This window comes from Cygnus olor, chromosome 24 (genome assembly GCF_009769625.2).
Source record: "Cygnus olor isolate bCygOlo1 chromosome 24, bCygOlo1.pri.v2, whole genome shotgun sequence".
NCBI lineage: Eukaryota > Metazoa > Chordata > Aves > Anseriformes > Anatidae > Cygnus > Cygnus olor.
Window position 1 is genome coordinate 651202 of NC_049192.1, and position 17736 is coordinate 668937.

At 55.5% G+C, this 17736-nt stretch overlaps 1 protein-coding gene across 6 annotated transcripts; it reads left to right on the forward strand.

Moving 5' to 3' along the window:
• Positions 1-1136: 1136 nt before the first annotated feature.
• On the forward strand, positions 1137-16581 carry SLC16A1 (solute carrier family 16 member 1). Of its 6 annotated transcripts, none has more exons than XM_040535630.1 (5): positions 1137-1274; positions 10521-10778; positions 13095-13238; positions 13773-14633; positions 14961-16581. In XM_040535630.1, exons 2-5 carry the CDS (start codon positions 10562-10564, stop codon positions 15236-15238), a joined length of 1500 nt encoding a protein of 499 aa, XP_040391564.1. In that variant the 5' UTR covers positions 1137-1274; positions 10521-10561; the 3' UTR covers positions 15239-16581. The 6 variants fall into 6 exon arrangements, with proteins under 6 accessions (XP_040391564.1, XP_040391566.1, XP_040391562.1 ...); XM_040535632.1 differs by lacking the exon at positions 1137-1274 and adding an exon at positions 2135-2263; XM_040535628.1 differs by lacking the exon at positions 1137-1274 and adding an exon at positions 2489-2899.
• The last annotated feature ends 1155 nt before the right edge of the window (positions 16582-17736 follow it).

A 17736-nucleotide genomic window follows, 5' to 3' on the forward strand; every position in this document is an offset into this window, starting at 1 on the left:
GAACAGGCTTTCCCAAGAGATTTCCAATAATTCCTGGATTTGGACTCCCGTTTGTTACCTCTCTTATCAAGCAGGACACACGTATTCATGACAGATGAGAGGGATAGCCTTTTACACCTGTTGGAGACATTAATTCCAATGGAAACCAAAACTAGTGATTATATTTTAAGATTACTATAAGTCCTTAGTGTTTACAATGGGATACAGAAAACCTGAACTTGAATTACTCTGCTGTGACCTCTCACTCATTCTGGAAGTAAAATGGCTTGGCTGTACCCAATTTTAAACTCGATTAACAACAAATGCAGCCAGTAGTAAGGACTGCAAGGCTGCTCATAGTTGCTTTTCAAGGGCAGCTTTGTTGCCCAATATCCTGAAACAATATCCTGTTTTCCTCACAAGAAAAAATTCCTGAAGGGATTAATATTAAATCTGCCTTTTAAAGGAGACAGAAGAGCAGAGGCACAGAACATGGACTCCTTCCCACTGTCTACAAGATGAAGCAGCAGCACTGTCCCGCAGCTTCCACCGGCTGGCCAAGCCCACGCTGCTCCAGCAGCTCCCTGCCCCTGAGCTCCGCTGTGCCTGGCCCCTTGTTTTCTGCACTCCCCCAGCATGCAGCCGTGCCCGGGGGGCACTGTCCAGCAGTGCCCAGGACGGCACGGCCTGCCCCGTCACGACAGCCCTGCGTCCCCGCGCCGCCTGCCGCGCTTCTTCCAGGCAGCGCAGAGCACTGGCTCCTATTTAAGGTGTTACAGAATGACAAAGCTAAGTGGCACTTCGAGTTTGATCCCAAATTGCCCTTTTTAATTATTTGTCTTGTTGTCTAAGCAAAACGGAGTGCAGACCTATCCCTGTTTACTAAGTTGCATGGTAGATGTATCAAGAAAGCCTTCCACCCACCCGCCCACTCCTTGGTTCACGTCGTCTTGCTTCAGAAGTGGGTGAGTGAGTTTGCTGCAGTGCCTGGTGTTCTTTTATTGAGTGCACCTGGCCCATTAAGTGCCTTGACACACAGATCACACCCATGCACACGCTTGCTGTGGTGCAGAGGCACGGTGGTTGCCTTTGATATGAAAGGGATTGCACCTCCCCTGCGGCTGCCCCAGCTCCCATCTGCTGAGTGTCACTGCCTTTTTGCCTCTCATGGCTCTGAGGTGAACTACACCATACTTTCCTGCTCTAAAACAAATTAGAGCATTAGACATGCGACCCAGAAGACAATTAACTTCATCAGGCCGCAGGAGCCAGCAACTCCAGAAAAGCACTCACAGGTAACAGCCCCTTCGTGCAGGATTTGTTACGCACGGGGAGCGCGGTGCTCGATGCGTCGCTGCCACCATTTTGCATCCAGGCAGCGAGGGGCTCTGCACCTGGGCAGCTTCCAGCACCTTCCAGCCCCTTCCACGCTCCGTCAGTGAGCCGGCCGGGCCCGGGCCCGTTACCTGCGGAACCGACGGGCACAGCCCCAGGCTCTGCGAGGGGCGAGTGGGGTGCCCGGCAGCACGTCCCAGCTCCTGGCCCAGGGCTCCGAGCACAGCCCCGCGCCGCCGGGCCCCAGCGGGGCCTCTCCCGGCCGCCGCCACCGGGCTCCGGGGCAGCGCCGGGGGTCGCGGCCTGCGCGGGGCCGGCCCGGGGCAGGCTCCCTGCTGCGGGGCCCGCTGCTCACCCGTCCCCGTCGACACCCCCGGGACGTCTCCCGCTGGCAGCGCCTCGCCGCCTTCTTGGCAGCGCTGCCCGCGGCTCGGCTGGCGGCACCACCGGGTCCCCCGGCGGCCGGGCTGGAGAGGCTGCGCCGCCGCGCCCCCGCCCGAGCGGAGCCCCCCGGGAACCAAACGGAGAAGCCCCAGGGGATGCCGCAGCGGGCAGCCCGGCGGTGCCCCCACTGCACCCGGCCCCGTCCCGGTCCCGGTCCCGGTCCCCGTCCCCGCGGGGCTCAGGGCAGCCGCGGCCGGCGGCGCTCCCTGTGCCCGCTCCGCGCCGGGGCCGCGTTTCCCGCCCGTCCCGGCGGATCGGGGCGGGGCGGGGCGAGGGGCGGTGGGGGGGGGGGCCCGCTACGTGCCGGGGCACACGGCGGCGGCGGCGGCGGCGGGCCCGGAGGGGGCCCGGGCGGGGACCGCGCGCTGGGGGCCGGGGCGCGCACGTGGCGGGGGGGGGCGGGGCCGTGCCCAGGCCCCACCAGCGGCTCCTCCCGCCGCGCGGCCCCGCCGCCCTTATAACGGCGGGGGCGGGGGCTGTATTCGGCTGGTGGCGGCACGCGCAGGTAGGGCCCGGCGGGGCCACGTGGCGGGGGCACCGGACCGGACCGGACCGGGATGGAGACGGGGCGGGGATGAGGGGGCCCCGGGATGGGGGGCTCGGGGCGGGCGGCGCGGCCCCGCGATCCCGGTGCCCCGGGGATGCCGCTCCCGGCCTGGCGGGGGCGCGGGGCCCTGCCGGGACCTCGTGGAGGGACCTCGTGGAGGGCGCTGCGGCGGCGCCGCTCGCACCTGCGGCGGGGACACGCGTGGCCGGGAGGGGGACGTGAGTGTGGCCGGCGGGCACCGAACTCCTGCGGGCCGGGCCGGTGTCTGCCGCCCTGTGTCGCCGGGGGATGCGAGGCGGCCGGCCCCTGGCCCCCCTCGTGGCCTGCGGGCAGGGGCTGCGCGGTGCCGCTGCCCCCTCCCCGTAGCTCCGGGGCCGGCCCCCGGACCGCGTGCCCGGGGGGATCCACAGCCGCCGGTCGGCGCCGGGCCGGGGCGCTCGATGCGCAGCCGGGGATGCCCGGCCCTCGTTCCGTGACCTTTCCCGTTATAGGACTCCGGGCCCCGGTTCCCGGGCCCGCGTTCACCCCCTGCCCCCGCGAAGGGCCAAGGGCAGGCGGTGCCGTCCGGCGGAGCGCCTCGGGAGCTGCCGAGAGGTGAACGGGGACCAGGAGGGGCGCCTCGGGGAGCGGCCGGTGACCGGCGAGGCCGTGGAACGGAGCCGTCCCGGGGCGCCGCAGCCCTCGGGCCTCCCGGTAGCGGGGAGGGCGAACCCGCACCTTGCGAGCGGCAGATAGCGGGGGGAGCCGGGGCTGAGGCGATTACAGCCTGCTCCGGACGGCCGATAACAGCGGGGAAGGGGACCCGGGGCCCGGCGGCGCCTGGGGCCTGGGCCCGGGGCGGCGGGAGGGGGACCGGGCCCCTTGGGCTGCTGCTCCTCGCCAGTGCTTCGCGGCCCCCCCGGCCGGGGCCGTCGAAACACCCCCGACCCGGTGGCTCCGGCCGCGCTGGGTCGCTCCGCAGCGCGGTTCGGGGCTGGCGGTGGGCCCTGGGGGGGCTGTGGGCAGCCTGGGGGCCTCCGGCGAGCTCCAGGAGCGCGGTGCTCGGGGGTCGGAGCGGGGCCCGGGGGCCCCGAGCTGCTGGGGGCGCGCGGGCCCCGGCCCCCGGCACGGCCCGCGGCGGGGGCGAGCGGTGCTCACGAGGCTTGTGAGCGTCCTGAGGAAAGTCACGAACGGGGGGCCACGAGAAGAGCTGTAGCTCCCCTTGGGGAGGCTCAGAGGGGACAGAGTCCTTTGTCCTCCCCGTGACAGCAAGTCCTTAGAGCATAAAGGCTCAGTGCTGTCCTCCCCTCTGCCAGGCTCCTGCTGCCCCCTGAGCTGGGGCGATCTGCACAAGGTGTTCTTGGGCTTTCATTTTCGAAGGGGGAGGAGGCTAAAAAAAAGTCTTTTTTAGTTTCATCACAAGACACCTGAAATCCAATGATACTGTTTTCTTGCTTTTCTGTGTGCCTGGAGCCTTTCTGTGGTGCACAAGCATCCTATTTTCATGCTAAGTGAGGTAATTTAGTGCAGGCTGACTCTCCTGGGCGTCTTCGCTCTGAGGCTTTTTTGACTCCTAAGAAGTGCAGGGCTGAGAAATGTGCTGGTGCAGGGAACAGCTACTGCGTGCCTGGGGTGGGCGGGTGGCTGGGGCTGCAGGCAGAGACCCCGCAGCTCCTGTTTGCTGCCTTTGTGAGGAGTCTTCTCACTTAATCACTGGTGTGGTGGATCCTGTGGTTACAGACAAGTGTTTTGCTCCTGCACTGCAAACTTCCCTGCCACGCCACGAACATGACCATATGCTTTCTGCACTGGCCCTTTAGGCAGAGGGGTGAGAGCATCACCCCCTTTTGTGAAAGCCAGGAGGCGGTTCCCACTAAAAAGGTGCGAATGGCTCATGTGATTTCTGCTGCACTCAAATCTCACTTGTCTTGATTAATCTGGCAGCTAAGGTGGAAAATACCCAGTGGCTTTTATAGGCTGGAGACTTCCAGTGTTTTACTTTATATATCCCTTGTGAGGAGTTGAAAAGTTGCACGTAGGCTACGCAGGCAAGCTGTATCTGAGCACTATAGTGCTAATCTCACAGTTTTATAACTTCTATTTCCTTCTGTGGAGTCAGCCTGTAACAGTAATCTTTCTTAAGAAGGCAGGAGTCTCTTCCCATTATTGTCTATAAAACTCATTATGAAATGCTTCCTTTAAAGCTGTTGTTGTATAATTGTGCTGTAGCCAAAGGTCTGTGTGAGGCTGTAGCTGATTCCTGAAACCACAGTCACCCAGGTGGTGTCGGGTGGTCTCATCCACGGAGCTGGAGCTGCTTTAGCCCTACTTTGGAGCCTCTAAAGAGGCAACGGTACAGAGGTGGCTGAGAACAAAGAACTCAAGCTGGTGCCCTCACGAAAAGGAGCAGTAATGTTTTGACTGTAGCAACTGTGTGACTTTCTGGATTTCTGCAGCCTCACGCAAACGTGCTCTGCAGCAAAATCTGGAGGGGATGTGTCTTTGGTGGTATTGATGTCTGATGAAAGAATGCCGATGCTACTTGGTACCACATTTTTCTCATTCTGAGCATTTCTTGTTGAGGCACAGGTCATCTCTGAGCCTCTGAGGAGGAGCCCCTGGCACCCAGGCCCTCGCTGCCTGCACCTGGGACATGCTGCTGCACAGCCGGGAGGTGCCGGGCCGGGGGGCTGTGTGTCTGCAGCCCTCACAGCTGCTGTTGTGGGTGAGCTTACGGCTTCGTGCTGGGGACACGGCACGAGGGGCACGGCCATGGTGCCTGGCAGCCCTGCCTGGTGCGGGAGGCGGCTCTGCCTGGGCTGGCCTCTTGCTGTTGTGTTTGCAGGGGCTGATCTGGGCAGTAATGTTCCTGTAACCTGTGTGTGAGGTTTGCCTGTGGTTGTGGGTCAGAGGGTTCTGGGAGAGCTTCGCTTGAGTCATGGCAATTGTCAGGCAGCAATGTAAGAAAACAGCCAAGGTTTTTCCCTTGATCTTTTTGATAGCTTGCTTAAGCTTGCTTCATGCTTTCTCATACCAGTGCTTGGTATGAGAAGTACCATACTCCCATACCCTCAGTCCTTGCTCAGGCAGGCTGAGCATCACTGGTGGTAACAGCAGCCTGGAATGGGTGCTTGTAATGGATCCATTTTGGAGGGAGAAATCGTTGCCTGTTTCGCTTGTTCCCCCCATCCCCCCGTTTGCTCCTGACAAAGGGTCTCGATGTCCCGCTCCCTCAGCCAGCTTGCTGAGTGGTCTCAGGTGGGTGGGCAGCACTGAGGGCTGCAGACAGCGAGGGTGGTTGGTGACCTGTGGCGCAGCCTTTTTGTAGCCTGCGAACCAGGCATCGTGGCTGCTGTGCAGGGGATTATCTTCAAATCCCTGGCGTGCTCCGTCCTCAGCAGATGGTGTTTGTAGTGGCTGATATTCAAGGAGAGCCTCCAGCGCGCGTGGCAGCCCTGCCCAGGTGAGTGCTCGCCCGCCGGGTGCCGGTGAGTGGGCTGCTGCGCACCTCTGCTCCTGCTGCTGCAGGCTGGGGCTTGCACCACTGCGGGATCCGGCTCTGAGCTAAAGATGAAGGCAGCTGCCACTTGCTCCTTCCTTTATGAGTGCAAAAGTCTTGCCTTTTGGCGTCTAGCTGTCTGCTCTCCAGGCTGGCTCACCAGGCTGGCAGACTGGAGCATGTCTAGGGGTATGCTGGCCGCTCTCTGGTAGAGGAGGGGTGCTGCGCAGGCTGTGCAGCTGCTGGCAAAAGAACCTTGAGCTCATCTATGTGGGCTGCTGTCCTTGGGCAAACTCTTTACATACTGCTGACCTCGCTTCACCCTGGGAACAAACGCTTCAGCTGAGCAGGACCTCAATTGAGTATTGTTTTGGTGCAGAGCCCTTGCAAATGCTGGGTCGTCACGTATGCCATGTACAGCCAGGTTAAACCCTCGGCTTGGGGTGCCCGTTAGAATTACATCCCCATGCTTAATTCCATAAACCTGCTTTAAACCAGTGGAAGCAGCATCTCATTAGCTTATAACAATCTGTGTTGGATCTTTCCTTTAGCCAGAAGAAGTCCAAATCTGAAGCTATGAAGCGTTATTCACCATAAACAGCTTGCAGCTGCTAGCAGCTCCATCTCCCCAGCAATGAGCACAAGACTTCAGCTCAGGCGAAGGGATGCTTGGTTTCTGCTGTGGGTGCTGTCTGCCTGTGGCTGCCAAGTGAGTCCTGCTGCTCTGGGAGAGGTTTTAAAAGCACCCAAGGCAGTGGGTGCAATGTGGATGTGTGCCTGGTGAGGTAAAACCCTGAGTTGGAAGGATGGGAGTGAGAGGGGATGGGTGGGGACCTGCGGGGAGAAGCCCTTCTCTTCCTGCCCTGAAAAAGAGCATTCTGAGGATACTTTGCTAAAGGGCTTTCCCCAGAAATATTTTTCAGCATTTGCAGTGCCTTATAAATGTGATCCTCTGTCTTTCTGCTGTGGAATCCTGCCAATCTGGGGCTTTTAAAAGCACAGTAATTTGCTGCATTATGTAAGCAGAAGTCTTAAAATCTTCCCGATCCAGGCAGCTTCAAGGAAGGCATCGCAGTACCAGTGTGTGGGACCTGGGAGGAGGAAAGGATCCTGGTCTTCTCCAGGACCTGTTCCTGGATGGTACGGTGCGGATTGCCTCAGTTTCTGCTCTCACCATTGCTATGTGGGAAGAGGGCTTGCTGTAGGCTACCCATTCCTGCAGATTTGTCAAGAAGTTTACAGGCTGGCAGATGTGATACTTGCAGTCATTACTTGGGCTCATCAGTCTTAATTACTGCAAATATGGTTATTTTATTTCCTAATAGGGCAAACTGTAGCTGCTGCCTGGCAGCTGCGAACTTGATTTCCAAACACGTCTTACACGTTGCAGCTCTTCCAAAACAGAACTGTAAATGTTATAACTATGTTGTTTTTTTCAAAGGGGAAGGAAGCTTTCCTTTTGGACTGACTGCCTCGCATGTGCTTTTTTCCACTCATTTGAAACTGTCTGTGTGGGGGCAAGGAGGAAATCAGAAAGAAACCTTAATGCGGTAGAACGAAAAGCTTTCTAAAAATGGTCTGTCTTAATAAGGATTTGTAATGAGTCAGGGAAAAATGTTGTGGCACGCAGAACTCATGTAAACCCTCTGGCGTCAGACTTCGGGAATCTAGCTTAATGGTCTCAAACTTCCTAGAGCTGCTTTCAGGCCAAGGCTTTTCACCATGCATTGGCAATGCAAGAGAGGCTATGTTTAACCCCCCAGAAGTCTTTTCTTTTATAGGAAGATGTCACCTGAACAGCCATAGGAAGAGGAATGCTGCTTGCAGAGGAAGAACAAATAAATGAACCAAGCCACAGTAATTTTGGCACAGCTGAGCTGTGATAGAAGTGAATTAAATGGGAGTGATAGAAGAATTAAACCCGTGTTCTGTCTCAGAAGCAAAGTGGAAAAATCCCTAACCTCATCAACACCCCCCAGCTTTTTGATTTGATACCTTTTATTGCCAGTAGCTTTTATTTGTGCTATCGGGTAGTTCGTACTACTTGCTAGTAGCTGGTAGGTTTTATCAAAATGTGCTAGTTTCTCTTTTTTAAGAATGTTTCAGGCAAATCAGGATAGTTAGATGATGCCTTAAATCTTACTGAATGCTGTGAAAGCTCAGTTTGACTTGGAAAGCAAGAGCAAGCAGGAAACTTCAGTGTGCACTGTCTGGGAGGTGGTGTTAAACCCCAATATTCATATCAGCTTTCCAGAAAGTATGTAACTTCTGGGTGAATTGCGTCAATGGCCAGAGGGCAAAGTGCATGGTGGCTGCTTGTCATGCAGGGCTTGGCTGGCACCGTCCTTGCTGGGGACCGGCCGGTGGCTGCGGTGTCGGGTTGATGGGGGGACTTGCTTTGGGGAGCGTCCTGTCAATGATTTGTTTGTTTGAAGGGGCAGCGTGCTTGTGACAGTCATGTGCCGCATTGGCCAGGGCGCAGGCAAAATACCCTTCCAGCAGGAAAGCTCCGTGCCTGGGCCAGGCTAAACCAGTCTTAATGGCTTAGGGAAGGCAGCCTGCAGTGCTGCCTCCCTCCTGCTGCTGCTCAGGGCGTCCTGGGCCTGTGGCCGGGAGGCCTCTGCTCGGCAGGAGGGGCTGCGGGGCTCTGGCGGGTGGCGGAGTGAAAGAGCAAATGAAAGCGATACGGGTACCTGTGGTAACGCACGGGCTGCCAGGAGCGGGAGGGAGTGTGCCAGGTGGATGCTGGCATGCAAGTGGCCGTGGATGAGATAGTAATCGCTGTAAGCCCAAATGGGTGCGTGCTATAAATAGGACGCGTTGCAGCTTTGTTTGAGTTAGCACGCTGCTTTGCATTTGAAGCTATCACTGCATCGCATTGTGACTTACAGGAGCTCTGAAGAAAGGTCTTGTGCTCGAAGACAACTTTCTGCAACTGAAAACCTGAGCAGCAGAGCAGAAAACTAGCAGGAGGGTTTAGATTCTGCCAAAGGAGCCTGCTGCCCCCTCCGTGGCTTACGAGGCTTGGTCTGAGCAGAGCGTGGCCTGGCAGTGCTGCAGCCGTCGCAGTGGGCCCGAGCTGCCTGGCTCTGAGCTCTGCCTCTCCTTGGCTGAGCTGTCTGCTGGCCTGGCTGCCTCCAGCAGATGTCCTGCTGCAGCGAGCAGGATCCCGGCACTGAGAGCATCTTGAAATCTGCAGGGGCACGCCGGAGTTTCAGGGACTGTGGCAGTTCCTGTTGTTTTGCATATTGTGAAATGCGTATGTGAGCAGCTGATCTGGTTGTGCTTCCTCTCTGGGGTGGTTTGTGCTGCTCTCTGCTGCCTGGAGCAGCCTTGTTTTTTGTTTTTTTTTTTTTTCAAATAACCACAGCTTCGGGGTGTGAGCCAGCCATACAGCAAGTACAGGAGCCGCAGTACTGGAAGTGCACGAGCAGCCTTACTCTTGCCCTGAACCAGCCTTTCCATGCTCTGCCTCTCTAAGAAGGATCCCATGGTTCAGCAGATACAGATGAAATTTATTTTGTTTTCTAATCCTGTCTGTTTTTGAACTTTTAAGGTCAATGCTGCTTGTATTTGGGTGCTCTCGTGAAATCCGCTGCAGCTTTTTTGGTATCAGAGAGGAAGTGTTTGGCTATGGCTCGGTTACGGGGTGGGTGTGGAGACGTCCTGTAGGGGCAGAGCCCTGGGGAGGCCGGCCTGGAGCGAATCCACCTCCCGCCCTGGAGCTGCGGTGAGTGCAGGGAGCCCTGGCAGCATCCCGGGAAGCTTCTCGCTGTTGTTGCTCGTGGCTAAGTTTAGCTGCGGCCTGTGACCTTCAGGGGGGTGTGCTGGGGTGGCACCTGTCTGTCTGCCTCTTCTGTTTTTTCCTGGTGTGCGTGCACTTAATAACCTGGGTGTGCTGCCCCTGCTCCGGGCAGCCCTCCAGAGCGTGGGGTGGCTGCTCGAGGTGACCTCCTGGGGTCCCTGCCTGCCTCTGGGGTTTCCCCTTGGGCCCTCGCCTGCCTGCAGGGGAGCACTTGCCACTGCCTGGAGCACTGGCGCCTTGCTGGCCTTCCCTGGGTGATGGTCAGGAAGGCTGTGGACCTGCTGGGACACCGCTGGGGGCTGTCAGGGGTTGGTTTTAGCATCGCCAGCGGGGATTAATTAATGGGTCTCACTGATAGCAGATTTCAAGAAAACCCGTGTGAGCAGCTCAGTGCTGGGGGTGCCCAGCGTCCTGCTCCCGGTGTGTGCCGGGCTGTTTTGGCACTGCCCTGGGGCCACGCCAGGGACCATGAGCCCCATCCTGATGGGTGCTGCCCTGGGGGACCCTCTGGGGGCCCGGCCCGGTGCTGCTGGTAGCACGGCCCTGCTGTGCGGCCTCCTCTTTCTTTGTTGCTGTGCCTGGCTGCTGTTGGCAAGGTCACCGCCTGCCCTTTTTGGCTTATAATAGCATATCGTGTCTTAAACCTGTTGTTTATAAATACCTGCTTGCCAGGGCTTTTAAAGGCCACCAGTGATTTGAGCCTGTGACTTGAGAGAGCCTTCTGGGGCCAGCGTGCTCACGAGCCCGGGGCGCGCCCTGCTCAGACCAGCTCTCCTGGAGGGGATCTGGGTGCTGGTGTCACTGCCTGGCTTCCCTGGCAGCACCACGGGCCTGCTTGGTGGTGTGCTCGCCTTGCAGGCAGGGCTCTCTGCGTGGCAGGGCAGCGGGGACTCGGTCTGTGCTCAGCCGAGACAATACTTTGTCCTTTGCAGGTCTTTGAGCCCCAACCGAGTCATCACCAGCTTCGTTCAAGATGCCACCGGCTGTCGGAGGCCCTGTGGGATACACCCCTCCTGAAGGAGGGTGGGGATGGGCTGTGGTCATCGGAGCTTTCATCTCCATTGGGTTTTCCTACGCCTTCCCCAAATCCATCACTGTGTTCTTCAAAGAGATTGAGGTCATCTTCAATGCGTCTAGCAGCAAAGTCTCGTGGATCTCCTCCATCATGCTGGCTGTTATGTATGCAGGAGGTAAGTGAACTGGGGACAGCGGTGTTGGAGTATGGGGTGCTGGGTCTGATTAATTGCATCTCGCTGTAACAACAACAGCCAAAATTTTACTAAGAGTTGGAGCTTTATGTGAGAACAAAACTTCCCTTAGCAAGTTTGCTTGAAGTAGATTGCTCAAAAAGTTCTTTTTAATGCCCAGAATGCAGAAGCTGGGTTAATCTGTCCTTCTCAGCAAAGCTGTAGGTAAAATCTTTCCGGGGAATTACAGCTTGTGTAATTCTGCACTTGTTACAATGCACGGCTGATGCTGTCTGCCTTCAGCACCCACCGGGAGGATGGGGACACGGCTGTGCTGAGCAGAGGAGCCCTGTTCACGGGGTCTTTCTTTCTCTTTTAGATAAGACACTTTTTTGAATCCAGCAAGCAGTGACTGTCTGTAAGGATCTGTTCCTTTTTCTGATCAGCTCTGACTGCTGAAGTGTGTTCCAGAGAGCGCTGAAATTTGATGTTTGTTCTTCCCTGCTGGTGCTGAGCAGTGTCTTAGACAGCTTGTGCTGTTTGGAGATGGCAGAATGCACTGGAAGTACAGAAACACGAGCAGAGTAAAGCGAACTACTTAAAGTGAAACAGCTCCCCTCCCCTGTGCTTCAGAAACTGCTTGGAGTCTCTTAATCCCCAAGCTGTGCATTTGGTGTTTCTTTATACCAGCTAGGAGCAGGCAGCCTGCGGTCTGCTGGGGCGATGCATTTCCAGACCTTGCATCTCCTGTCCCTAAGTCCCAGTGCCTTGTACCAGCTTGCAAATGCAGTTTTGCACCGGGTAGCCTGGCTGAAAGAAACTCTTATTGGGACGCTGCTGTTGTGTGTACTTCAGAGGCAAATCAGAGCCTGTACTGCTGCCATCCTAAGCTGGCAAAGTGCCCAAGTCTTATTTGCATTTGTGCATCAGAAGGAGCTGATGTCAGTGGCCTGGCTGAGCGTGAGGCTTTTCCTTTGGGGGAAACAAGCTCTGCTTTGTCCTTGCTTAGCTAGCGAGGCGACCGGCACATCTCCCTGCTCCGATGTTATAACAAGCTTGTAAACCGTGTAGCTGCCTTAATGAGGCTCGATCTGGGCCATTCCTTCTCCTGGTGTGCTGAGAACCAGTCTCGCTGAGCGCCCTGGGGGCTGCAGTGTCTGGTGCTGCTCCTCATGGGCTTGGGTCTGGGGGGCTCCCTGTCCCTTCCCCTTGCTGACACTGCCTCTCCTGCTCATCCTGAACAGTTAGCACCAAATCCCAGCAGCTTACCTACCTTGACCTGCTTGCCTGTGACCTGGTAACACAGGTGCTGCCACCCACGCCCAGGCAGATGCATCCCTCTGGCCTCTGGGAGAGCTGCTGCAGCAGCAGCCAGGGTTCCCAAATGTTCTCCAGGCTTTGTTTAAACTAGGCAGAAAGGTCAAGTAGTGTCTGAAGACCCGTGAATAACATGTTGACAGCCTTGCTATCTGTTAATGGTAAAACTAGGTCTGTTAATATTCAATGGATGTTCATTCAGTTTATTTAAATACATCTTAGTATCTGTAGAGCATGCTTCACAGTATCTAATCACTGTTTGCTTTGGATTAAAGCTGCTGATAATGAAGCACTTAAAAGGCAGGTGTGCAGAGCCATTGGGCTTCTTGCTACCTCAGGGTAGTAGTGAAAACAGAAGCTGCCTTTCCCCTGTGCCTCCCTGGTGCAGCACAGTGGCCTTTCCTCCTGCGAGCTGTCGGGGCACTTCGCCCAGTGCTTATCGAAGCTGCTGCCGCTTCACAGCCGTGTCTGGTTCACGTGGGAAGCTGGAAGGGGGCTGTTACCCTGTTGGGCTTTGCCCAGCCCCTGGGCTGTGGTGGTGCAGATGGTGGCCCATGGCCACCGGCACAGCGCTGGGCATGGCTTTGCCCTGGCACAAAGCCCTGGCTGTGGGGAGCAGGTGGCCCAGGAAGGCAGCTTACCGTGGCTCACAGTGTTGCTGTGTGGCCCACAGAAGGCAGCTTGCTCAGGAAAATCAGGGCTTTCGGCAGCCATAAACAGCTCCTGGTGCTCAACAGAAGCCACAGCCTACAGCACTTGCTGTAGTCTTGCTTCTCCAGCTGGGATTTCAGCGTGTGCTTTAACCAAATGTCACTCTTACCTTCAGCTGTCTCTGCACCTTCTGTCCTTTCCCCTTACCCCGGTTCCCTTGCTGGGTGAAGCGTCACCATGTGGGAACTGGAAGCCTTTAGCTGTAGACCTCCTGGGTGCTTGCCTGCTTGTCTGTCTGGTCTCCAGTGCAAAAGTAACTCATCTCTGGCCATATCTCCTTTGCCTTCCCAGGTCCCATCAGCAGCATCCTGGTGAACAAATACGGCAGCCGACCCATCATGATTGTGGGTGGGTGCCTCTCTGGGTGTGGTTTGATTGCAGCTTCTTTCTGCAACACTGTGGAGGAGCTCTACTTCTGCGTGGGCGTTGTAGGGGGTAAGTGACATTCTGCTATAATGGGACTGCAACCAGGATAAGTCCTCTTTAGAGGAGGAACTTCTACCTAGTAATTCTTAGGAAACATCTACCCTGAATTTGCATAAGTGCTGATTCCCTCTATGTACTTTAGCTTAAAGGTGGCCCTGGTGACATAATGCAGAAAGAATGTAAGTGCACAGGCACTTGTATTTGCCTACTTAAAATAGAAAGCCTTCCATTATTGCTGTCTCAGGTTAGGATTGTGCCATGCCAGTAGATGTAAGGCTTGTTACGGATTGTGGCGGTTCTCCTTTTGCCTCCCCTAACTCCTGCACACAACTCCGCTGCCCTAGCTTGTCCTCCCAGATACTGCCAGGAATGGGTAGCGAGGGGCTGCATGTTGCTTATATTAGCTGAAAGCTAAAACAGCAGAAGTGGCACTCCTAAATTGTGAGAACTGAAACCCTGTTCCTCTTACTCGGCCCCTCTGTCAGTGCTGCTGGCGTGCAGGGGTTGCAGAACTCTGAATTCTTCATTTCTTCTCTTTTTCAGGCCTCGGACTTGCATTTAACCTGAACCCAGCCTTAACCATGATTGGCAAGTACTTCTTCAAGAAGCGTCCCCTGGCAAATGGACTGGCTATGGCAGGCAGCCCCGTGTTCCTGTCGACCTTGGCGCCTGTGAACCAGATGTTCTTTGGTATATTTGGCTGGCGAGGGAGCTTCCTCATCCTCGGTGGTCTCCTGCTGAACTGCTGTGTTGCTGGGTCCCTCATGCGACCAATTGGCCCCAAGCCAGACCAGCTGAAAAAAGAGGCTGCTAAAGAGGTGTTGCAGGAAGCTGGGAAAGCGAAAAAAGATGACGGTGATACTAGCACAGACCTCATCGGTGGGAAGGCGAAGAAAGAGAAGAGCACGCTCTTCCAGACGATCAACAAGTTCTTGGACCTTTCCCTGTTCACGCACAGAGGCTTCCTGCTCTATCTGTCGGGCAATGTGATCATGTTTTTTGGGCTCTTCACTCCCTTGGTCTTCCTCAGCAATTACGCGAAGAGCAAGCAGATTGCCAACGAGTCTGCAGCCTTCTTGCTCTCCATACTGGCCTTTGTAGACATGGTAGCCAGACCTTCCATGGGACTGGTGGCAAACACCAAGTGGATCAGACCGAGAGTCCAGTATTTCTTTGCCATCTCCGTGATTTACAATGGGGTGTGCCACCTCCTGGCCCCCATGTCCACCACCTACGCTGGCTTCTGCATTTATGCTGGCTTCTTTGGCTTTGCCTTTGGCTGGCTTAGCTCGGTGCTCTTTGAAACCCTGATGGACCTGGTGGGAGCACAAAGGTTCTCCAGCGCAGTCGGCCTTGTGACCATTGTGGAGTGCTGCCCGGTGCTTCTGGGACCCCCTCTGCTTGGTAGGGTGCCCACGTGTGCAGCCCCTCTGGTCTGGCCCTTACGGGGCGGGGGTGGGTCCCAGCCGTGGGCAGTCTTCCTGCTGGGTTCTGTTTCTGGGTGGAGATGAGGGAGGGTGAGCACCAGCCATTAGACCTTCCCTGGAATTTGGGGGAGTGGGGGTGGGCTGAGCACTGGCCCAAGTGGGGGGAGCAGGGGTCAGAAGGAATAAAGACCTGAAGCAAAGGTGATAGGCTTGGGCTGCTCTTGGGAATGCTTCCTCAGCCTGGAGCAGTTCCCTGTTGGTGCTGGGAGTAGTTTTGCTAAGTTGTCCCTTCTCTGTCTGTCAGGTAAGCTCAACGACATGTATGGTGACTACAAGTACACGTACTGGGCCTGTGGGGTCATCCTCATCATCTCTGGGGTCTACCTCTTCATCGGGATGGGCATCAACTACCGCCTGGTGGCGAAGGAACAGAAGGCAGAGGAGAAGACGAGGAATGAAGGGAAAGAGGAGGAGACCAACATCGATGAGGCTGAGAAACAGAAAGAGGCAAACAATGATGTGGCCACCTTGCCACAGAAGAGCACGGAAGATGGTGTCAAAGAGGAAGAAAGCCACATGTGAGGGACTGGTTTTAATCCCAGTGTGTCGGGGGGAAGTGCCGCTGCCCTGAAGCGGTGTCTGGGGAAATGCTCTGCTGGTGTTGAGCGGCTGTGAGAAGTGTTTAAACCAGGTGTTCATTTTTAACCAGGCTCTGAATTGTCTTTCCATCTGTGTTCAACAAAGGTAACAGAGCTATGTGTGCAGTATCCTCGCGTGTTTGGGGTGGGGGTGGGGGAAGGGATGACTTTTAATATTCTGGCTTTTTAACAGTAACATGATTGTACTAATACGTGCCTTACAGTCTTCATATCTAGCTGAATCTGGATGAGCCTTAACTCTACTCTGTAAACCGTGCTTTAGCTCTGTATTCTGCTCGGGGTATGGCGTGTGTGTGCGTGTATTTTTAAGGAGTTCTGTTGTTAAAAAAGCCATAAAAAGCAGGATACTGGATTTGTTGAAGCACAGGGGGTGTCAGGGCCAAGCCCCGGATGAATACTGCTTCACACGCTTCTTACTGCAGGCTATCCACGGGGGGGAGATCTGGGCATGGGGGCAGGGGGTCTTCAGCTCCTGTACCAGATGCCTCCTGGCTCTGTTAGGTGGTCTTTATGTTTTGAAAACACTTTAGCTACTGTAGTTCTTTAAAAATCCTTCTTTTGTAGTTGTGCTCTCATGGGATATTCAGGTTGAAAAAGGATGGCTGGAGTTCATGTTGGGCAGTGTCTTCTGTGCGAGTGTCCCCCGGGCCCGAGCAGCCGTGGTGTGCATCAGCCCTCCTCCCCGTGAGGTGCCACCTGCGGAGAGTTGGGGTCTGTGCCCCCCGTGGGTGGGAGCCTCCTGCCTCCACCTCTGCAGTGTTTTTTCTTGATGTGATGTGACCCAAACTGGGCACTGGCATGGGGGGCACCAGTCCACCGACCCCATCTGGGGGGACTCGCAGGTGCTGCCCTGTCTCTTGGGGGGGGGTTTCTACCTGGGAACCCCCAGCTCAGAGTCCTGACAAGACAAGTGGGTTTGGATGCTTAACGCTTTGCAGGCTGAAGGGGCCAGATAGACTGGACTATCATTGATACATCCCTGAGACAGGTATTCTGCTTCTGCTCTTTTATCTCTTAGAAAAACCTCTTCTACTTGCTTCTGTTCAACTAAGATATTAAGGCAATGGATGCCAAACCACTCACATCTAGGATGTGTAAGGGGGTGGAAAGAATTTGTATGTATTTATTTTTTATTTTTTAGTGTTGGAAAATATCTCAACGTATGTGGAGCAGGTTAATGGCTCTCAAGTTCTAGTAAATGTTGATCAGAAATCTTGTAAGAGGCTGAGTATTTTTTCAAATAAACTTGTTTTTTTTTACAATTCACCCATCAAATGTTGAACTCTTCTTTCATACTTACAGCCATGTTCCAGGAACATGCCAAACAACGTATATTTGGGGTGGGTTGGGGGAGATGAAGTGGGGCTAAAGCAGCCTGGCTGGTCAGATGTGGTGCAAAGCAGTTCCTTAGCCCAGGTCCTGGTGTTGTGAGAGGAGGCAGCAAGGAGACTCGGTGCTTTCCTTTAGGGGCTGGTTCAGCTTCCCTGTGCAGATCTCTTCCTGCAGTGTGAAGCTCCTCAGCCTGAAACTCCCGCCTGCGGGAGAGGGTGCCCTTTCCCATGGGCACAGCGTCAGCCTTGCCAGGCTCAACTTGGGGTGTGTGGGAGTGCGTGTGTGTGCATGCCTGCGTACGTGTCTTACTGCTTCAGTTGCAGCCTTTGCATGTCGGGAAAACACAGCCTTGGGGAGAACCTGGGTTCCTACCTGCTTTTCCAGCTGTACAGAGCTCCTAATTTGATGTACCCTACCTGGGGGGGAAGATGCTGTGGTTCCTGCAAGGGATGAAATGTTTCGCATGTCTTTCAATCTCTTCAGCTGCAAGAGGAGGCTTTTGTTCAGAGTTTGCAAGATGGCCACAACTTGGTCTCTTATTCTTTTTTTTTTTTAGAGACACTCTCCCACCCTTTTTAAAAGGATGCTTATGAATGCCTTAATGTTCCTCTTTACTATGGGGTGTGTAGGGGCACCCAAATGTCTGTTCTATGGGCAGGGCTGTGATGAAGGGGCTCTCCCTGCCTGCCCAGGCTGGCAGCCTGTGGTGCTGTGGGTGCTCTGGGCCTGGTGCTGGTGGGATGAGGGAACCGAAACCCCTCCTGGTCAGCCTCACACCCTGCCCCAAGTATGCCTGGTGTGGCATCGTGTGGGGTTGCTGACTGCTCTGCTCTGTGCTGCTGCTGGGGTTCTCTAGCTGTGTGACAGGCAGCTCCAAATCTCACAAAACTAGACAAGGTATTTCATACTGTAGAGAAACTTTATAAAGCCAACAGTATTTTGTACAGAAGGTTTTTATTGTACTGAGCGGCGATACTGGAAAACCAAGTAACTGTATTTCCGTAAATGCTGTGTCTGTTGTAGCTACCGTAACTGGTTCCCATCGCAATAAACTAACCGTGATCAGTTGAGGTGTGGTCCCTGTTCCTC